The following is a 23,116-nucleotide window of genomic DNA, read 5'->3' as shown; positions in this document are numbered from 1 at the left end:
AACTAACAATGCTCTACTGGTTTTCTGCCTGGTATGTGGGAGGATAGTCAGATCAGAGGAAAACCAAGTTTCAGGCTGGGAAAGGCTGACTTATAAAAGTTGGAAGTGTTCTCCATTCTCTAGTGAAAAAGCTAAGGGAGTTTAGTTTTTTGATAATGTATTCTTTTCTTCTTTTATTTTGTGTGTCATTTAAGTTCAACCATGTTATCACAAAACACATTAAAGTAGTCTTCCCAAAGAACTCCCTTCAGATGCCTGGATTTTACCCTTAGTGATTGTGATGTCATACTCCCACCTCAGTAATTTACAGATGGGTAGCTATCATTTGAATTTTTAAGAGTCACAAAAAGACTGGGTAGCATCCTTCCCCAGACACACAGACAAAGGCTGTCCTCATTCCTTGCTCCCTTTAGGTTTCTTGATCCATTAAAAAATGGCTTTTTCCCCCTTTTGTACTTTGTAGTTCTCCTGATCTGTGACATCCATATTTGCAGATTCTCCCATTTGACTTTTAAAATATAAATAATTTGCCGTCTCGCACACTTTCAGGGGATGAAGTAATCCAAGTAAAAACATTTTGGGTTAATCAAAACTGATGTTTGAGGTTCTGTGTACATGCTGTGTGTACAGCTTTCCCCTTCCCTGTTTCTGCTACACTGAAGTGAAGAGCAACATGGCCCTACATGTTGCTACCTACATCTACCTCCAAGTCTTAAGTGCTGGCTTCTTGTCAACTTCATTTTACCACTTAAATTACAGCATAGGAAGGCATAGGGATACAGAGCAGGAACACAACTTTCACCACACACATGCCCAGAAGAGAAATAAGGGCATTTTTATTTCAATTTAATCCATCTTTACTTCAAGAAACACAGAGCAAGAAGAACATCTGTGTTTGTACCACCTATCACTGTCTGAGGCCCTTGCTGGAGAGGGACCTGGAGCATGAAAACACCTCAGGTGAACAAGAGGCACCGAGCTGGGAACACTGGGTGACCATTGGCTCAGATATCTCCTGGTAAACACAGTCTAAATCATAGAATCATTGAGGTTGGAAAAGACCTCTAAGATCATCAAGTCCAACCATCAGCCCAACAACACCATGCCTACTAAACCATGACCTGAAGTGCCACATCTACACATTTTTTGAAAACCTCCAGGGAAGGTGACTCCACCACTTCCCTGCGCATCTTGTTCCAATGCTTCACCACTCTTTCAGAACAGAATTTTTTCCTAATATCCAGTCTAAATCTCCTGTGCTGCAACTTGAGGTCATGTACTCTTGTCCTACCACTTGTTACTTGGGAGAAGAGACCAACAGCCACCTCACTACCACCATCTTTCAGGTATTTGTAAAGAGCAATAAGGTCTCCCCTCAGCCTCCTCTACTCCAGACTAAACAACCCCAGTTCCCTCAGCCGCTCCTCATAAGACTTGTTCTCCAGCCCCTTCACCAGCTTCGTTGCCCTCCTCTGGACACGTTCTAGCAACTCAATGTCTTTTTTGTAGTGAAGGGCCCAAAACTGAACACAGTATTAGGGGTGTGGTCTCACCAGTGCTGAGTACGGAGGAGTGATCACTTCCCTAGTCCTGCTTGCCACTCTGTTTCTGAGAGAAGCCAGGATGCTGTTGGGCCTCTTGGCCACCTGGGCACACTGCTGGCTCACGTTCAGCTGGCTGTCCACCAGCACCTCCAGGTCTTTTTCTGCCAGGCATCTTTCCAGACACTCTTACCCAAGCCTGAAATATTGAACTGGGTTGTTGTGTTCCAAGTGCAGGACCCTTGGCCTTGTTGGACCTCATATAAAGGGACGGGGTTTCTATTTCCTCCCAGCTCCGGCCCGATCTGGCACCCATGATATGGTGACCGTCCATGCCTGCACTTGCCAAGGCAGCAGTGAGTGAGGGCGTAGCAGGGCGGACACAGGCTGCAGCTTGGGGAAACCACATGGAAAAGCCACAGCTTTGACCTAAAAAGATCCCTTCCCTTGGGCAATGGCACTGTGCAGCCGGGGACACGGGAACCCCACCAGCTCCGCTGCTGCCACTGAACCAAGCTGAGCTGGGTCAGGCCATGCCAAGCTGAGCCGAGCCTGGCTAGACCAAGCTGAACTGGTCTGAGCCAAGCTAAGCCAGATTGAACCAAGCTGGACTGAGCCGAACTGAACCGAACCAGGCTGAGCTGAACCAAGCAGAGCTGAGTGGAAGCAAGCTGAGCCAGACCAAGCTGAACCAAACCAAGCTGATCCAGACTGAGCCGATCTGGCCCAAACCGCGCTGAGCTGGACCGAACTGAACCAAGCCAAGCCAAACTGAGCCAGACTTATCTGGACCAAGTGAAGGCAAACCAGACTGAGCCGAGCTGCACTGAGCCAAGCTGAACTGAGCCAAGACGAGCCAGACTGAACCAAGCTGAACTGAGCTGAACTGAACCAAAGTGAACTGAGCCGAGCTGAGCCGAACTGAACCAAATCAAACTGAGCTAAGCTGGACTGAGCCAAGCTGGACCAAACTGCACTGAGCAGAGCTGGACCGAGCTGAGCCGATTCAAGCCAAACTGAGCTTGATCAAGCCAAGGCAAACCAAACAGAGCTGAACCGGACAGAGCCAAGCCAGATAGAGCTGAGCTAGACTGAGCCAAGTTGAACCAGGCCAAGCTGAGCTGGACCGAGTTGAACTGAACCAAATCGAACCAGACTTCATGGATCCAAGCTGGGCCAAACTGATCTGGACTGAGTAGGACCAAGCCAAGGTGAACTGGACTGAGCTGAGCCAAGCTGAACTGAGCCAAGGTGAGCTGGACTGAACCAAGCTGGACTGAGCTTAACTGAGCAGAAACAAATTGAGCCGAGATGAACCAAACTGAGTCGGGCCAAACTGAGCTGGATTAAATCACACTGAGCTGAGCTGAGCCGGGCTGAGCCAAGCCAAACTGAGCCAGACCAAACCAATCTGGACCGAGCTTAACTGAATAGAACCAAACTGAGCTGAACCAAGCCGAGATGAACTGAACCATGCTGAGCTGAGCCAAGCTGAACGGAGTCGGACTGAGCTGAACCAAGCTGAGCTGGACAGAATCATGCTGAGCTGAGCTGAGCCAAGCCAAACTCATCTGGACTGAGCTGTATCAAGCCAAGCTGAGATGGACTGAGCTAAGCCAAACTAAGCTGAGCTGGACGAGCCCAGCTCAGCCGATCTGAGACAAGCTCAGCTGATCCAAGCCGACCTGAGGTCAGCCGAGCCGAGGTCAGCCGATCCAAGCTCAGCTGATCCGAGCCGAGCTGAGCTGAGCTCAGCTGATCCGATCCAAGCCGATCCGAGCCAAGCTGAGCCAAGCCAAACTCAGCCAGACTGAGCTGGATCAAGCCAAGCCGAGTCTGACTGAGCCAAGCCGAACTGAGCTGAGCTGAGCTGGCCGAGCCGAGCTGGCCGAGCCGAGCTCAGCTGATACGATCCGATTAGATCCGATCCGATTTGATCCAAGCCGATCCGATCCGAGCTCAGCCGGACTGAGCTGGATCAAGACAAGCCGAATCGGACTGAGCCGAGCCGGACTGAGCCGAGCGGAGCCCCTCATCCCGCCTCCACAGCCGTGTCTCCTCTTCCGATTGGCGGGTTTGCAAGCGCCGCTCTCTCGCGCCCAATCATCGCGCAGCGTCCGTTGCTGAGCGACCGTCCTGCTGCGCGGCCTCGGCCATGGCCGGTGGGTGCCGGGACGCGGCCGGTGTGCGCATCGCCCCCGCCGAGCTGCGCTTCGAGGGCGCGGTGCCGGGCGGCCGCTACCGCGCCGCGCTCAGCGTGCAGAACCGGCGGCGGGAGAGCTGTCGCCTCCAGCTGCTGCCGCCCCGCCGGCCCCAGGTGAGGGGCGGCCGCGAGGGGTGCCCGCTCCCTGTCTCCCTCCCCGTCGCTCGGGGTGGGCGGTGCCGCGGAAGCCGGGCTCTCCCCACGAGTCACCTGCGGGCTCTGTGCGCGTTCGTGCAGCCTCGGGGGGCGTGTGGGGAGCGCTCCCCCCCCGGGTCCCGCGGGGCTGTGTCCCACCCGGCCGGGATGGCGCATCCCGCTCCGCTCGCCCTGGCCAGAAAGTCAGAACAAAATGAATTCCACTCTTCCTCATTCTATATTTTCCTGAGGTTGTGAGCAATTTGGAGAGTGCTTCCTTGTTTGTTAAATCTTTGATTTCAATAGAAGTAAATTAGCTTTCTTGCATGTCTTACTACATCAGGCTCCTTGTTGGTTACAAATCCTGCTTAGGTTTGCTGCCTGGCTCTGCGCTCTCCAGAAAATTTATCCCTCAAGATGCCCATGTTTCCCTTGTTATTTCAGGGAGTGTTGTACAGAAATAGATCACTTTGCTGTGGTGGGCACAACAAATTTGTGAAGTGTTCCAGTCCAGCTGAAGGGCAAAACTTTGGAAATTGTTTTTGGTTGGGTTCCCATAGGGCTGATTAATAGCTCTATTACCTCATTTCTGTATTGTGTTCTTCTGATTTTTTTTTTTTTTTTGAGTAGTCCATTTGTGGTGCTTGCTTGTGGAGAGCTTTCTCAGAAAAGATGGTTTGACAATCTTTTCTCAAGATTATATGATTACTATTTATAGCATCTGATTAGGTCTGGAAAAATCATTGCCTACCCAGACTTCTTAAAGGCAAATACATCTTAACAATTACAACCAGTTTAACCCTTGACTTGTAACCTATGTGATCCCAGCAAAAGCCAGCTGTGCTTAGTAGTTTTATATTGGTGTTTCATCTAGCTAGTTTATTATCTATTAATTATGTCAAAATTGTGATTGAAAGGATGAACTGACATTGAGGGTTGAACAGAAGCTGATATTCATTTGTGTTCCTCTGAACTTGAACTATGAATAAGAATATTCCAAGGTAGTTATGAAAATGATTGTCAGGGGTAATTTCACTGTTTGAGTCGTCGGCCTTTCTGTTTGAGGGCAAGAGTTGCCAAGACAGTGTATGCATTTTATCCCACTAAAATATGCTAATTTGCCTGATGTAGACAACTTGATTTTTATTACACTGTAACTTAGGAATTTTGGAACTGACTGGAAACTGTTGAGAGTGCTTGATTTGGTAGGGTTGGGCTTATTCTAATTTTTTAGTTTTCATCAGCCTAATCAATTTTTCATGTGCTCAGAAGTGCAAAGGCAGAGTCAATTTTATAAAAGAGAAAAGGTTACTCAATAATAATTTATGAGTTTTCACCTCTGTGAATTTCTTATGCCTTTTGCTGCGTGTTTTAATGCTATTGTGCATGAGACAACCAATATGACAGTTAGGGGACAAGATTCCACTTCACGTGCTCAGTTCCAGAAAGGTCTGTTTTATTGCCCTTTCTCACTCCCAGACCATATACTACTTTCTATGATTACATGGCTCTAAAGTGTATCACTCATCTGTGAATTTTCTGAGGCATTACATTCACAGAGTGCAAGAACTGAAAAGGAAGCTCCCCTGAGCAGTCATAGTGCATGGCCAGGAAATGCCTTTAAAGGAATTTAGCTCACAAAGTGGTTTTCCTTAGGTTTCATTAAAACTTCTTAGTATAATATATTAATTTTCCCTTATGTAGAATCAATATGCATGGCTGTTTAATTCTCTTTAGAGAAGACATAAATCCTACACACTTCAAAATCACAACATGTCTACTTTTTAAAAATCAAGCCCATAATCATGATGAATATTACATAACAAATTTCCTTTAGACAAGTGTTTCTACTGCTAGAAAAGTTTTAAAGGAATAGAAGATGCTTAGACAATAGAACCAGTAAGTAGTAAATTATATGTTTATATATTTCAAATGTAAATTAGAACAGAGAACTTAAAAAATACTAGGATCACAGAAGGGTTTCAGAAAGGAGGATTTTTATTTTCAAAAAGAGGGCTGACTCAGAAAGAAACACTAATTAAAGTGGTTATATTGAGCAGAAGCTGATTGTGTCTAGAGTGATGTGGATTATAGAAGACTGAAACACCAGTGAAGCTCTAGACTTTGCTGTGAGGCTTTCCTAGGAACGTAGGAATTGCTGGATTTCCCACTGTGTGCTAGTAGGTTACTTGTATATTCTATTCAAGGGAAGACAGGCAGTGGCTGTTGGATGTAAGAATATGCTTACAGACAACAACATGTCCAGAATTATGTTTTGAGATATGAAACAGGTGCTTTCTGTCAGCTGCTTCTGTTTTTTTCTTTTTCATTTGATCCCCAAACTGGAGATGCCATGGGCCTTTCAGGGATATTTTCAGTGTTCAGCGAGACTTCTGGTGGACATAAGCTGAATGTTGGTAAGACCTAGGGAGAGCTCCTATGCTATCTCCTTTTGTTGCTGCTTTGGACTGAGACTTAATTCTTGTTACTTTCTGAGGTACTATTCTGCATTGAGTAGTACCTGACTTAATTTTGTGTTGCTTCAGAAGGTTTATTGCAACAGTAGGAAAGACTAGAGCTCTCTTGGAAAGACTAGAAACAATATTTTGATAAACCAACTCTCCTGTGTAATTTGATTGGTTAGTGTTCATTGTGTCTTTCTGTTTTACTGTAAAAAGTGTGGGCTTCAGTAAATCAAAAGAAAAATTTCATAAAATCCTCCATATTTTAAAGTTGTTTGTGAATTTTCAATCAATCTGCATATTCTTCTGAAAATGAACTCTGTGTGTGTGTTTTTTAATTTAGGAATGTTCAACAATTTTAAAAAAATATTTATTTTTTTTTAACTTGCAGTTTAAATTGATTGTGGAAAATCCAGGAAAACCTGTTGCACCTGGGCTTCAAGTTACAGCTTTTGTGGAATATTATCCAGACAGTGCAGAAGATGTTGAAGATAGAATGCTTCTTTTAGTAGAAGATGACGCAATTGATATCCCACTGCTTGGGTATGATGGTCAAAACTTCCTAGGCTGCTGTTATTATTGGCAGCTTAATCTTGTGGGAAGGTTGCTAATAGGTGTCACATGTGGCTAAATAATTGATCTGTCAGTTGCATTGAAAGCAAATAGTAACTTTCCTTAGAAAATTAAGATCAGTATTTGTTTTTTGTTTTTCAGAGCAGCACACATGTAGGAAGTTAATTGAGTTGATGTTGCTCTAAGATCCTAGAGAAAGTTTAGGTTTTTGGTTTTGCTTTCTTCCAAGTTGGTTGTGATAACATTGATAACTTCTGATTCTGTGTCAGCAGAAGACAAGTTACATCTGTTCTTAATGTCTTCCCTCCTTACTGAATCACTTACATGAAGGTTTTATAGTAACTGTCTGTATTTGCAAAACTGGATTATAGTGAAACATACATTGCCTAATTCTGAAAATGTAGTGTGTGTTTTAGAATAAGGTAATACACTCAAAAGAGCATTTTCATCAACTTGTGTGTGATTGTGTGTGCCTGTCTATGTGTGTGTATATGGATATATGTCTTATATATTGTATATAACATATATATTGGTTGGAAGGACAAAGCTTCTAAATATAGTTTATCAAACTTCTTGCTGATATTATTTGGACTGGCCTCTTTAAATATCTGCTACTACTCTTTTACCTATTAGCTTATTTCTAGTCTTCATTCTTTGAAATTATATTAGTTTTAAGCTTTTATTTTTGTATGGGTTATAGGGTGATATGTACGTATATATAATTCACTATGAAACTGTGGAAATTATGGGTCCATATATTTTGTCCATAGAATTTTATGGAAAGAAAAGTTCACTTGTAATTTATGAAAAAAGCATGAAAAGGTTTAACCTTTTTGCCAACAATTCATGTGATTTCTTCAATCACATCTACTGTTCATTTTAAGGTAATCTTTAGTCTGGGATGAGATTCACTGAGAGTGTGGAAAAGGTTAGTTTCCCATACAACATTAAAGTACAGTAGCACTTCATTTAATTTCATAACCATTTATTTGGTAAAAAATGTCACCAAGAGAGTTTTATTTCTGTTGTGCTTTAGTGACATTAATATCAGAGTTGTTTGGTTTACAACCTACTTATTTCCCTGGATCATAAGAGTAGATCGAGTGGTTAATTATATGAATTTGTGGCTCATGTATTTGATGTAAGTTTGGAGATCGAACAACTTTCTAGCTTAATTTCTGGAGCAGCGTGGATTTATGATGTGCTTGTTCTTGTAAAATTGGGAAGTTTTATATTGTGATCTTGAGAGGAGAAATACTTGAGTTTCATTTTTTTAACAAAGCTTCTTGGCAGAATGTCTGAATTCTTGGACTGTGAAGCTTTTGCAGTCTTTTCACGTGTACTCTGATCTTGATAGCTGTTTCCTAGTTTTTGTTTTGTTGTTGTTTTTTTTTTTTTTTTTGTCCACACCCTGCTGGTCTAGGCTATCTCTTTCAAGAATGTAGTTGTTTATTGTTTTGCATTGTAATAAATTATTAAAGAGACTTAAAAAGTGTATTAACATTCCCAAGAGCAACTTCTCTTGTTGCATTTCATGTTTTTTTTTTTTTTCTCCTCTCTCCCCCTTTCTTTGCCTCCTCCTCCTGCCATACGTTATGCAATAGATTATATGGACAGGATCTACCTAGCTTGACCAAGGAGATTTATCTTTAGTCTTGGTTTAGTCTTCTGTATTGTATGCAATGTAGGTCATGAGATGCAGTTGTTCCTGCATTTTCCTGTTTGTGGTTAAAAGGTCTGCTGTGCTGATGTAAAATTCCAATTGATTTCAAACACAGTTTGATGTGAGATGAGAGGTAGGACTGTATTAGAGACTGGGCCCTTTAAAATACAAGTTTCCTGAAGCGAGTATGATCTTTTCATTATGGCTAAGCAGTCAGTACTCAATACAGTGATGTCATTGTGCTGACTGAGGCTCTTAAATAAATAATAGCAGTAACTTGTATATTAATCCACTTCTGTCTGTTATAAGTAGTTTTGTTGAATGCATTTAAAGTATCTATGAAACAGGAAGACTGTAAATTGAAACTGGCATGCATGTTTTCACTCTGCTTTTAGTTCTGGCAGCTGATAATGAAATATGGTGAATGTTAACTTAGGTCTTATTTTGTGATGCAAACAAATCAAGAGGCTTTTATTTAAAGTTCTTTGTACTATAATAAAACATTTAAAATGAAATATAAGTGCATACATTCAATGTAAAACAATTGTTTAAGGCTATAGTGTTTTAAAGTTACAGTAGTTAGTCATTAAACAGCTTGATGGATAGCTCAATCTTTTTTTACATCTTTCCTGTGTATGCTATACTGTTGAACTGTGTTGCATAAACATTGGTGGGAGAAGTAGGGGAAAAGAACTCTCTTCAACTGAAGTGCTTAATAAAATTTCTTTAAAAATGTGAAATTATTTTCAAGTTTTGGGAAAACATAACCATTTCTTTTTTCTGCAGATTAATTCAATCCTGTCACCTGGAAGTTGAGTCAGAGATTAATTTTGGTGCAGTGATTGCGAACAGTAAAATAATTAGTAAAAAGTTTAGTATTGTGAACCATGGATTGTCTTCAGGTAAATATTTAGTATGCATTAAATTATACAAATATTTAATTTTATTGGAAAATGTAATTTTCTGCAAGTTAACACTTCAGTGGCCAAGTGCAAATTAACTGAGGTTCTGGGTTATGCAGATGATGAATCTTGTAGCTAAAGGTTCTATAAATGGCCCATTGCTTCTGTAGGCATTACTATATTTCCGCATAGGGATGAAAAATGAGTTTACAACTTTGACAGGTTTTAGGAGTTTCTACATTTCAGTACCACCTGAAAGATGTAAAAATAACAATTGCTCATTGGCGTACTATGCCCAACATAAATAGTAGCAAATCAAGTCTGCTCTTGCTTTCTTGTCTTTGTGATTCTGTGATCCCATTAGCTGTCTATTAAATAAACAACTGCAAGCTCCCTCTACTTTCAGAGCTGAAGTCCTCTAGGGTGGGAGTCAAACCATATTTGTTACCAGAAGAAAATGAGAGGTCTTTTTTTTTTTGCTGCCATAACTCTTGAAATCACACAGCTTCCAAAACATATACACATCCTTCAACTTCTGTGATGGGCCCTTCGAAGGAGTATAAGAAACACAGAATGGAGAATAAGAACACTCATATAATCCAAACAATGTACTTGACTTCCTTTTCCACTGGGCAAAGCTGCAGATGCCTTTGTCCAGAAGCAGGGGAGCAACGATATTGAGTTTCAAACACAAATTTAAGGCAGTCAATTATTTTTGTTCCTCACTTGTACAGCTGTTTATTTTATCACAAGGTATTTTTATTTGCATAAGGCACAGCTTGTGTGAACATTTGCTTCATATATTTCCCCATGACATGTTGTACTGACAGAAAATACGTGATTGTAGTAACACAGAGATGCGTTGCAATACTTAAAAAAAAAATCAAATGGCTGTCTAGTTAGAATAGGATTCCCCTCCCTTCCTTTCTTTTCCAAAAACCAAGGAAAAATTGTCTTTTTCTAGCCAGCTCTAAGACTTAAAGATGTAGTATATAGTTTATATAATCAGTTCTTATACATACTAACTTCTTTTTTTGTGGAATGATGGATAGGTAAAGAAAAGGAAATAACCTACGTTATGTATGCTTCTACAAGCAATTTGCATGATATTTCTCATGTAGGAACTGTTTCTACTTACAAGCTCTGTTGTATGATGCATGAAGGTTGCTTGATGGAGTTTTGCAGGGCTGGACACAGGCAAAATTAGAATGAAAGCAGTGGTTAGTGAAGAACGTATTGAGGGCAGACAAAAGAATTGCTGCTGAATTTGTGTTTCTGTAGGCTTTGTAGAGCATAGTACAGCAGGTCATGCGAACAGGCAGCACATAAACTATATCAGCAGGAAGTGCTGTATCCTGGCCTGTGACTCAAGGATTGCATTTCACAAGTCACCCCATGGACAAAACACAACCTTTGTTCCTGGTTTGGCATCATATGAGATATTGTCTATTATCTGAGGTCAAACGCTGCATTCTTCCTGCAACATTTGGAACAACTTCCTGCTACCTATGATATAATGACAGTTAGGGCTGCTGGATAAAATACACATTTAATAGTATTTTCACATTTAAAAAATATTTTTATAACCTAGAAAAGTTTGCTGTTCTTTTCTGCAGTAAATTGCATTGTGTACATACCAAACCATGAAAACTGTTGTTGCCTGCTACATACACTTAACTGTCTGGCTACAGTAGCTGCCTAAAGCTGTGTATGCAATATCATGTAACTTAAAAATGTTAATTACTGCTGCTTTATGACATAGTCACTTCTGCTTGGAATGTGAATAACTTTTCTGTTAAGTTCACAACTTGCAAAGTTGCATTAGATGTGTTAGTGTAATATTGAAATAAACCTGGAAATAACTATATACTATGTGTTAGAAATAGTTTTGGAAAAGATTAACTCCATGTTTCCTGTTTCCATAGGAAAATCTACTGCTTGTGAATATCTGCATTGCGTGTTTTGTAATTCCAAAGACGACTGTAAGTCTACTACTTTATTTGTGTAACGTCCTGTTTATTGTTCTATTTCTTCTAGGTACATTTGAAATATCATATGATGGGGTTGTCCTGCTTAACATAGAACCCACCAGTGGAGTGGTAGAACCGAAATCTGTAAAGAGGGTTAAAGTGGATATCTGCACAGATGTACCCAGAATCATCAAAGAAGTGATTAAGTGAGTGTATGACTGAAGAAATCCAGCTATATGCATTACATTTTTGTCTGCTAGTAATTCTAGTCTTTATTATGAATGTTTATCTAATAAAGTTAAGCTCCTCGGTGTCAGTTACTGTCTCCTATATTTGTTTTTATTAAATTAATTTAATGATTATATTACCTCCACAGAACAATGTTGCATGAATTGTGTGCCGGGCTGTGTTATTAAAGATCTCTCATAATTTGTAGTGGTACAGGATGTTTGTACATTTCTCGGTATACAACTAAGAGCTTTTGTATCTTTCACCTTTCTGTGCATCCTGTGTTTCTTACTTTTTTTAACTTCTTAACTTTTTAACTATTTTTAAATGCCTACCTTGTGTTTCTTCAAATGGTAAATACAAAGTTTTAGGAAGTGCCAGAATATGGAAGTGGATACTGATCTGGAAAGTCCTTTTCAATCCTGTTTTCTTATAATAGTGAAGAGGGTGTTGTTATTTTTCAGTTTCAGAATAGTTGATTCCATTAGAACAATAAATTACATTATTAGATTTCATTCTTTTGTGCAATAAGAACACATATGCTTTGTTCCAGTAGAATTCCAATAACAAAGACTTGAAAATATGTATATGGTGTTTTGTGGTATTGCGAAGACATGGCTATTCAGATGAACTTCTAACTGCAATTGCCTAAAAGAAATTACTAATTACTAAACCTATACTAAAATTCATATCTAGATACAAAGATAGTAATAGGAACAGTGTTGTCATCTTTGGACATCTCTGATTATTTTGAGAGGCTTTTTCTATTGTTTCAAATATTAAAAAAGGGGAAATGCTCTCCAAAGCTACCCAGAACTTCACCATATGATGTGTGATTTTTCCTCACTGGTAATTCCTGTTAGGTATCACATTATGATTTAAATGCTCTGATTTGGTTCAGTTTTGCATAGGTTCTAATATAAACCAAACTGACTATTTCTAACATTTGTCTGCATTACCTATTGTTGCTTGCTACTCTTACTGACAGAGTGGAGCTGGAAGACCAAGGGTGCACTCAAGTGTGGGTCAAAGCTGCTGTGGTTGAACAAGTTCTTAAAGTTCTAGGAGTGTCTTGTGGAAATATGTTGGAATGCATTAACTTTGGACCTGTTTACTTTGGGTGTTCAAAGACTGAACAAATATCTTTATACAATGAAAGTCCGGAGAGTGTGAGCTGGGTAGCAGTACTGGAAGATAATGCCATTGGAGGAGAGATGGTAAGAAAACTTGTTTCATTTCTGCTTTTGCATTTTTTGTTTCTCAATATTGGTCTTCCGGTAGTGTTTACTATCTCATACTATTTCTAGAACAATAGGCTTTCTGAAACTTCTGCCAAACCAATACATTTTTTACTATAAATTAAACTTGGAATTAGTTTTTTTCAGATGTTTCCCTTTTGCCATGTGACACTTTAACCTTATCAATGTTAAGTATGTTCACTGGGTATGTTCTTTTTTTAGGCTTTTTTTTTTGAGTGGTTTTGCTTGATCTACTGGATTTATCATTTAGCAGGAGTTATCAAAATGTGTTTTGATTTCTAAGGTGTTAAGCATCTGTGGTTTCTCTTGTTATTCTCAAACAGTGAAATCCTCTGATGAAATCACCACCTTTAAAAAAGGGAATTCAAAACACTGACATGAAATTGATGTTTAAAAATCAGTCAATTAGCTCTGTGATATGTAACTATTTTGGTGTTGTTACTTATATTGTATCTTTCTGCTTGTTATGAAAGATGAAAATGTATGTGTATGAAATAAAAAAAACAACAAACACAAAAAGGGGAGCAGAACAGCCTGAACTATTCCACATTTTGAATTTTTTTTAGGGGACAGATCTTCAGAGGAGTGCAGATGCTGCTTTACAAGACTTAAGCCTCAAAAATAGTACAAGACATGTAGATGTTTCCACCTTGATCTTGTGCATTCCCAATCAAGGAACTTTGCTACCTTATGAGAAATCTTTGGTTACATTGTGCTTTAGTCCAAAGTGAGTGAGTGGTCCAAATTAGACACACACACATATAGAGATGTTGATTTAGCTAACCTATTGTGTAACAAGCTGTGTTAGAGAAAATAATTTTAACGTGTTTGCAAGTCTTTTTCTGAATGACTTCTTAAGTATTTATGTGTGTTAAAAGAAATTGATTGGCATGATATTTCAAATGAGAAAACAAAGTCTGATGTGATTATCTGGGAGATGTTTTATAATACATTAAAGATGCATTTGCACCAAGTATTGGTTAGGATTGTTTTTCTAGAACAAAAATTGTATTAGATTTTGCCAAGGGAAGTAATTGCAGCTCCCTTTAAATATGTTTAATCTCTAAAGACTGTTGAGAAAGTTCTATTTTTTGTCAAATTAAGTGCCTTTATAATGACTGCAGCTTTATTTCGTTAAGATATACTATATATGCAGCATTATGAAATAATGTTTCAGTCTCTTGGTGATGAAGTATATATGTTTTGGAGAGCTTTCATTCCATTAGAGAAAATGTAAGCATAAAGGAGAATTTCTTCTTTGGATAAGGAAAAGAAAAAAAAAAAAAAGCACTCTTGCGGTTTTCCCTGACTTAAACTCTATAAGTGAATATTATGCATGTAATATTAGTTTAGAAAACTGTTATAGTCTGGAAAAGATATCAGATGACTAGTATAATAAGCATACAGATATTGTTGAGCTTAAATTTGTTACCATTCTATTTTCTGAAAGGAAATATAAAGGTCATTTGTTTAAGCTGTAACTAACAGCAAAGAAGTCAGACTGGATAATGAAAAAGAAGTCTTGATTTTATTTTTGTGGGCTGGGGTTTGGTGGTTTGGTTTTTCACCAACTTGTAATTAGAGATTGTGACTCTTACAGAAAATTTGAAAGGGACTCTGGAGTGAATGACTCATCACTGAAACAAGATTATGTACTGTTTCTGAGATTTGAAGCTGCCGGGAATAATGCTGGCTATCTGCAGGCATTCAGTGATGGTGCCACGGCAATCACAAGTATGTTATCAGAAATGTACAGTCACCATCAGGAATGTTTATATGGGTGATAGAATCGTATGACTTGATTTTCTTTTTTTATTTCTAAATCTTCTTAGCAGTTTTATACAAAATCTATGTTTATTTTGCTTATATAAATACAAATAAATTGTTTTAACTTACCTCTTTAAGTCTTTAGGACCAAAAAAATCTTTGAATGGTGAGTAGAAAGATGGAGGCAGTCATGCATGTCATGAATGTACCTGCTGGTAGTGAAGGCCTAGAACTTAATTATAAGTGTAAATATTTAAAAAAATATATAAAAATCCCCCAGCCATTTACAAGTCACCAACACTTCGGTAATACCAGTTTTGTGCATTTTCAAGTGCATATTTGATCTCTCTCTGATTCCTTAATGAGGGAATATGTTATTCAACAGTCATTATAAGTAAGCACTTCTATGTTAAGTTTATAGAAAATTGCATAATAAATCATATTGTATTATGATATTATTTTGGTTTTGCAGACGTAGAACTATAGTATAACTCTTCTAGTTGGTTAGCTAATGGGTATGTGAGATTTTTTTTGTTTGGCTTTTTGTGTGTTTATCTAATGCAGTGAATCATCCTCATGACATGGAGTTGGCTTTGACAGGTTCTGGGATTCCTGTCATGTTAACTTTTAATCCAGGACCAGTTATTAACTTTATAAACTGTTTCCCGGGTGAACAAACACAAGTTCGATGCACACTCAAAAATGAGTCTGAGTCCCTTCCAGTAACATTCAGCTTCCGCAAGACTGCTCACTTTAATATTTCTCCTGAAAAAGGAAAAATTACAGAAAAATCTGCAAAGGTAATTATCAATTTCTCTTAGAATATGTAGATATGCAGATGACTTTCCAGTAGTCAGCTGTGGAATTTCTTGAAAGTAAACCAGAACAAATACAGTTTCAGTAGCCATGATATTAAGCATCAGCCCAATATAGAATTTTTTTCTCCTTATGTAGAGTCTTTCAATGCTCTTTCCTGTACTCCAGGAAGCAACAAGTGTAGTTTTAAATTTGGAAAAAAATAATTGCAGTACTAAAGAACCTTTACCCTAGGCTTTTCCTGGCTTCAATTTTTTTTAGTGTTTTACTGACTTGATAAGAGTGATATATACTCAAACCTTTGTAAGATCCTTTTAATTTATTTTAGTAATAACAAATACTCAAACATCATAATATAGTTTTTAATTGAAGAAACTTTGACAAATTTAAGTCAAATGCGGAGGCGTTTATAATTCCACAAATATGCAGCCTCAGGCACACGAGAGAAAAAACTGACCCAGATATGAGGAAGTGAGACTTTGTGGTGTTCTAGTGCAAAGCAGTTTTATATTTCCTTATACTGCTAAATTTATGTGTGGCAGTTGGCTAGTTCTAAAAGCTCAATTTTGAACCCCTATCTTGGAAGTAAGTATGGAGAGAAGTGACTCAAACAGAAAGTTACACAAAACTCTTTTCCTAGCTTTTCTGCTTCATGTATCTCATAATGACTTTTCTTTTGCAGGATGTGATATTTACATTTTCTCCACATCAAATAGGAACATTTAAAGTGAAGCAAGTTGTTGATATCATTGGTACAGTACTAGAAAAAAAAAGTTTACGAATTTTGAAGACAAAATCCATTCAGCAAATATATTTGAGCTTTATTGGTGTGTGCAAATCTAAGCGAAAAAACATTATATTCAAAATTAATCCTGGTAAGATGCCTAAAATTATAAGTGATGATTATAAAATGTTTTAAAAGTACATTTCTAATACTTTAAAATGGATTTTTTTACTATTTTTAGTTTATTAAAAAATAAGATCTCTTTGGGAGCTGAGGGAATGCTCAGTTGTATGGCATATATCCATGAGAGTAGCAATGGGTAAAATAATGGTACCCCCTTTGTATTTTAATAAAAATGGAACTATTCAGGCATAAATTTTGTCATATGATCATTTCCATTTCATAAAACAGAAGTAGATAGAGAGGTAAAACACAGAAATAAGTTGGAAAGATAAAAGGGTATCCCTTACTGGTTGAAAGTTACTACTGCCAGATGAATTTGCCAGTTAATACAGCCTGCTACCTGACCCACTTCCATTGACTGTTCTTATCCTATGAACTCTATGACAGCATAAAGAATCTTTTAGGATATGCAATAATTACTCTAATTTGTTCCTCATATTCCTAACATATCCCACAGCCAACCACTTTATAGTAGATTTGACTAAGCCTGTCAATGGATTTTAAAACCAGTCCTGGGAAACATAGGTTTTCTAGCATCAAATATGCGGTACATGGTACAGTGCAACAGGGCTGTCCTGTAGAGTGGTGCAGCTAGTTTCTGTGTTTAGATAAGGATGGGAGCTTGAATACTTCTTAACTGACTGCTGTCCACTGGAAGATGTACTCAATAATGAAAAACAGTAAGGTGATATCCATTTTTTTTCAGAGAGCTTTGTGGGAAAAAGAGGAAGTAATTGGAAATTCAGAATATAGTGCTGTTCTTTCTAATACCAGAATGGTTGCTAAGCCACTGGATATTCCTGCTACTTTAAGGAATATATTTCAATGCATTTCTATGGCAGTCAAGAATTGATGAGAAACCAAATTTTCACAGTTTCTGGGTTTTATTGTTGAAATCCTGTACTCCTGCAGATTTTCTGCCTCAACAGGATAATTAAAATATGTTTCTGTGGATCAAGAGTATTCGAGTTTTGTCAGCTTTTCTAAATGCTCTTGTCTACCTTTTGCTCTACTAATGTCCCAATTCTTGTCCTATTTGCAAGTTTATAGAGGTGATGAGGGCTATCTGTGCTCTAAAGGCTGCTGATATCTGTGTTTTGGTTTTAAGCTTCAGTGAAGTGTGGGGAGAAAGTGAGGTTTTTCACATCCTTCTATAGATGCGTTCTGTATCTTCCTGTTCACTTCTCGAGTCTCTGTAGACAAGTAGGTTGTCTCTCTATTCAGTGGAGGTGGGAAGAAATTGGAATGAAGCTTCTTACAAACTGTGCTTCCCTCAGCAGTGGAATTTACAATTGCTTCTATAGTTTGGAGAATGGAAATCTGGTGATTTTTGTAGCCATTGAAGAGTAAAGTAAGGCTATAGTGGGTAAACCCAGTACGTTTAATGTATTAATTTTTTTGCAGGTGAGAGAGGAAGGGAATTGAAGAATGGATTTATTTATTTATTTATAATGCTCTTTTAAACATTTATCTTTACGTAGGAGAGGTGAGCAAACACATGGCCTGGTTTTTTGTCACAGTTTTTCTTTCACCTTTATATGTACTTTTCTAAAACTAGAGTGAAAAAGATCTGAGCTCTCTTTCTACTTGAGATAGCTTGGGAGTTATGTGTGAAAAATCATGCCTGTGTTTGCTGCCCTTAAGACAAGCTTTAGGACGCTGAGGACAGTGTTGTAACAGAGGCAGCTTTGAGTGTTTGTTCATGTGCATGTGCAAGGCAAAGCATTACAGTTGGACTGAGTGATAATGGTTTGAGCTCCAGTGTTTCTTTGTGATCTAGGCCAGGGAAGGCAGTTGGCAGCTTGTATGCTCTGAATACCTTCTTTCCTCTTGTCTCAGGGATGATAACAGGGTAGGGTACAATAATGAGAATGGTGGCCGAATAATGGGAATGGGATAGGTGGCTGATTGTTGTGCTGCCAGGTATAAATCAGTATAAATTAAGAAATATTTTTCTAATACTTTGATTTTTATTTTAAAAGTATTAGTATAACTGTAGGTAACTTGTTTTATTTGAATTTTAAGGTATAACACCAATGATTTCCAATGAAACTGGACAGTTTGTAGCTGATGGCACTGGACAGTGCACTGATACAGCACCTGTGGCAATACTTAAATCAACCCAAACAAAAATTCATACTCACCAGATAAACAGGAGTTGTAAGAGTAATGCACTTACAGCTTTTCCTAATGACCGTGCAGCCAGCATTAGGCCTGGTGAATGGAATAAAACATACAGGTAAAAATTATGTGAATATAAATTTTAAAACCACACATTTGCACATAGCATAGTAGATCAAAACTGGTTACTCAAATGACAGTTTACTGCTGCTGTTTTTCAGGCTGGAAGTTCTTTAGAATTCATTGCATTCTACTTGACCTTGAGCCCCTTGCACATAAATTTCTTGAGTTGCTTTTCTTATGTGAAACTACAAATGTAGCTATTACAGTTTCAGTATTTCATTTTTATGGTTGCATTTACAAGGTCAATATTAATAATCAGCTGTGATAAAGTGTTTGCAATGAAATATATATGTAGCAAAATCAATATGTTTTCATTCTAACATGACCCAGGATCGCTTTACACATGTAGTGAAACTACAATTCTCTTCAAATATATAGGACTATTTTCACAAAGACTGACAGATACAATTATATAGATCCGGAGTTTACTTATACTGACAGTGAACGACTGTCAAAAGAAGCACATAAAGAATACTACACAGACTTCATCTCTAGTTTAAGATGGCATCGTTTGCAGAGAGGTGCCTCTAGGTAAGACTTTGTTTAAAGGATAAATAAATATTTTCGGCTCATATGAAAAATACGTGTATATGTGTGTGTATATCTATCTATATATATATGTATGCAGAATTAACTTAGTGGCACAAATCATACACCTAAAATTGTCCTGTGCTCAAAGGCTTATTGTCTTGGGTCCTTCACTTATAATGCATTCAAACCACTTTTTATACAAATATTCACTTAGACACTTAGAGATCACTTTCTGGGTAGAATGTAGAGACAGAGGCATGGAACTTGAAATTAGAATTAACTTAAAATAAGATGACAAGTTTTAAGAAGAGTTGGTTATGTTTAATAGGAAAAACGTTACATTGATTGTGTTGGATTCTCTCTTCTTCTTTTTGTTTAATAAATTGTATGTATTTCCAGCTAGTATGTCTAGCTTACCCAAAGTGATGGATTCAGTGTGTAAATTATGATATAATTTGTGGAGTGAAGCAGGTAAGAGTAAAGGATTGTATTGGTCTCCTAGCCTTATAGTAAATTCTCACTTCATGGGTTTGTGTACTTGGCCAGTATGCTGTGCAGCAAAACCACAGAAAAGCAGAACTGACAGCTCTGCTGCTTTAAAAAGCTTTATTAAACTAATAAAAGCCTGTGAAGCCTCTAAAGCAAGAAAAATTATACCTTAAGGATGTTCAATTTGCAAGGCCTGTATTTAAAAATTAATAATGCCAGTGGATTATTCTTGTAATCTCACTTTGTCTTGCTCTGTATATGTATACATCATGATTCAGACAAGGCCTGCAGAGCTGGATTTATTTCATTTTTATGTGCACATGATATATAGTTTTCTTGAAAGGAGTTGGTATTGTGTAATGCTGTTTGTATAACTGTAATGCATATATTCAAGGTATATTGTGTGAAGAGGAAGAACAGAAAGGAAAATGTCACAGTTTTCAGATAAATTTCACTGTTACTGTCAAACATATAAACAGTTTCTGATTTTCATACAAAACATCTATGTAAGATCTCTGGAAGTTTCTTGGTTGCAGGTGAATTTGATTGATTGGAGTTGAACTTCGACCAAGAACAGTTCATTGCTCTGAAAATCAGGCTATAATTGGTCCAGTTCAGACATATGCAATTAAAGGGTCCTTGGTAATGCTGGCATTTGCTAGCTATTAAGTGCTTGACTTTGCAACTCAGTCATTCTTTAAGATGTATGTTAGAGATGATATAATATTTTGGTAGATATAATGCTTGCAACCTGTTTATCTAAGCAATTGCCACAAATGCACAATGGATGTTAATCTTTGCCTGAAAAATACACTAAAAAATTTTCAAGGTATTTTCTGTGCTTGAGTTTTTTTACTAGTGAAATATTCCAATTGAAAATATTATTATCTGTTAATTGAAAATATTATTTGTTTAAAAATCTTAATTAGTTTAACATGTAGAACATGGAATCCTTAAAGTTTTAGATTTCAATACTATTTTTCCCCCCTCCCCTATAGGCAGTTTAATATTTATAACAATTCTGTGAGCATAGGCCTTAAACCAGCTGAAGGGCTCATGTCACCAAAGATCTCAGTCACAGATTTTCACAAGGAGAAGGTGGAGTTTGAAATGCTTCCTTCAGATGAGAATTGCCTGTTAACTAGTCGGAAATTGGCAGCAATGGGTTCTAAATCTTCAATCAAAGAAGTAAGTTAAATGCTTGAATACTAATGTAAGCATAATGTGTTTATCATATAGAAAAGCGTAAGAATTTTGATCCTGCTCTGAGAATATATCTTGTGTTTATTACAGATTTGGAATGGGCTTAATGCTGTGCCATCTTCTACTCAAGAGAAGGAAGATTGTAGTCTAACTTTGACATCCAAGCAGCTTCATCAAGTACTCATTGGTAAGATTTTTAATTTGGTTACTAAATTTGTATAGTTGTTATAAAAACAATTATATATAGTAACCTGGCTTATGTTCATAATTGTTCGCCTTAAGTAGAAAATAGCTTAATTTGGTGGCAGCTTGATATCTACAGTAGTATTTAACTAAAGCTTTGTACTCTATAAAATACTGAGATATGATTAGCTATGAACATATAAAAGGAGAGCTCTTTAAAGACTGCTCATATTGCAGTCTGTTATAGAGAAATTAATGCAGCATAGTATGAGGCTGCTCATACCCTTATGCCTTGTTATTAGACAGTGTCTGGACTGGCATTAGTGTTGGCAAAATTCATGAAAGTGTTTAGAATGTTTCTGGGAATTAGCAGTGAACAGTAATACCCCAAAAAAGTAAAACTTCTTCAGGATTCTCCTTCAAACTAACTTCAGTGGAATGCTCTGGGATCAGAGTCATAAACTGGTCTATTTCAATGTCAGTTTTTGTTCATTAAGATTATTTAGCAGTAAAGTGAAAATTTTAATTATTTCTGGGCTTTTTTTTTATTTTCCAGTTCAAGCTGGAACTTGAGTAGTGTTGTTTCCCCAAGTGTTACACTTGGGGAAAGGTAAAATAAGATAAACATTAATACAAAGAAATACTATTTTGTGAGATATTTGATCAGTGCCACAAACACTGCAATTGCAGACCAGCATAAAAACTTGTGATACCAGTAAATAAAGTAATGACAATTCTGTCATTATCAAATTACATGAGTTGTTAAACCAAATGGTCACACATCAGGGACCAAGTAAAGAGGTTAAGTATGTAAACTCTCAGTGAATTGCTGGTTGTCTAGCCATTTAAATACCTGATTAATAAAAAGAAGTATTTATGATAATTAATAATGCCTTTGGTAATTAGCACATTGCTTTTCCTATTCTATTAGCTGACTAAGAATTCAAAAATACATGTTGGTGCTGGCTTCTGAGTTGTACTACTGAAAAAATTCACAGAATGTGCATGATATTCTAAATTTTATTGCTACAGGATTGTTCTAGCAGACTAACTCTGTAATTTCAGGAACTGAAGTATTTTAATCATATTTTAGTAGTTATTCTTCCTTACATTATCTTTTACATTTTAATGTTGTTATGTATTCTAGGTCCCTCTACTATGGATTTTGGTGATGTTTGTTTGAATTCTACAACAGCCAGAAAACTGCACATCATCAATAACTTGTTAGTTCACATATGGATACAAATTGAGATGGAAATTGATGAATTACAGCAGACAAGTCCATTGTCTCAGGTGGTGCCTCCTCTTACAAAGACTCATATTCCAGTTGTGTTTGAGCCAAACACTCTTGGAATGTTTAAAAGGTAGCGTATTTATATTTATCTTGATTTGCGTATTTTGCTTGCAGTAATAGAATACAGAAACTCATGACAGGTGTAAAGTCAGTGTAATTATCGTAAGTACTAATGGTATACACTGTTTTGGAGTGATATTGCAATAATGCAGTTTTATGTTGCATAGTTCTGCTAGTGTAGTAATATTTCTTAGGGTTTTAAAAAATGTAACAAACTGTCCTGTCAAAAGCCGATATAGCCATAGGCATATAGAAGAAACTGTTTTGCTATTACAGTGTAATTATTAGGAGAAATTTTATGGGAAATAATGTGCCTTATCCAGCAGGGTCTAGGACAATTTTCCGTGGGAACGACTCTACACAGGACAGCTCTAAGCCTAACACTAGCTCTAATGGCTCCCCACGGAGAGTTGTCCCCACAGAGAGTTGTCCCTTCTCATTCTCGCACAGTGTTGCATCACTGCAGCTATGCTGAGATCTTTTGATACAGCTCCTGGGTAAATATATAGGCAAACTGCTTTCTGGCTTTCTGTTATGGTGGTGGAATTTCACTTTACTTATGTTGTTGAAATGACTGTATGAGACTGATCATCCTTTGGGGTGATCTTTACTTTTGACATGATTTTAGTTGTATGCAAAACAATTACAAATTGCTTTGTCTTGTCAGTCTGAAAGGATTTTCATGC

General features: G+C 37.6%; 1 protein-coding gene across 1 annotated transcript in view; it reads left to right on the top strand.

Moving 5' to 3' along the window:
• The first annotated feature begins 2,852 nt into the window (after positions 1 to 2,852).
• CFAP47 (cilia and flagella associated protein 47) overlaps positions 2,853 to 23,116 on the top strand; it is a 296,277-nt gene continuing 276,013 nt past the window's right edge. Inside the window, exons 1-15 of the mRNA XM_054060306.1 lie at positions 2,853 to 2,866; positions 3,591 to 3,858; positions 6,733 to 6,884; positions 9,364 to 9,479; positions 11,517 to 11,655; positions 12,666 to 12,894; positions 13,503 to 13,663; positions 14,537 to 14,670; positions 15,268 to 15,503; positions 16,202 to 16,394; positions 18,452 to 18,665; positions 19,049 to 19,201; positions 20,689 to 20,878; positions 20,984 to 21,080; positions 22,224 to 22,440. Of these exons, the coding sequence (XP_053916281.1) occupies positions 2,853 to 2,866; positions 3,591 to 3,858; positions 6,733 to 6,884; positions 9,364 to 9,479; positions 11,517 to 11,655; positions 12,666 to 12,894; positions 13,503 to 13,663; positions 14,537 to 14,670; positions 15,268 to 15,503; positions 16,202 to 16,394; positions 18,452 to 18,665; positions 19,049 to 19,201; positions 20,689 to 20,878; positions 20,984 to 21,080; positions 22,224 to 22,440 (2,513 nt within the window). The remainder of the gene's footprint in view (positions 2,867 to 3,590; positions 3,859 to 6,732; positions 6,885 to 9,363; positions 9,480 to 11,516; positions 11,656 to 12,665; positions 12,895 to 13,502; positions 13,664 to 14,536; positions 14,671 to 15,267; positions 15,504 to 16,201; positions 16,395 to 18,451; positions 18,666 to 19,048; positions 19,202 to 20,688; positions 20,879 to 20,983; positions 21,081 to 22,223; positions 22,441 to 23,116) is intronic.

The sequence above is a fragment of the Cuculus canorus genome, chromosome 1 (genome assembly GCF_017976375.1).
Source record: "Cuculus canorus isolate bCucCan1 chromosome 1, bCucCan1.pri, whole genome shotgun sequence".
Lineage (NCBI taxonomy): Eukaryota > Metazoa > Chordata > Aves > Cuculiformes > Cuculidae > Cuculus > Cuculus canorus.
This window is presented reverse-complemented; position numbering and strand designations above follow the sequence as displayed.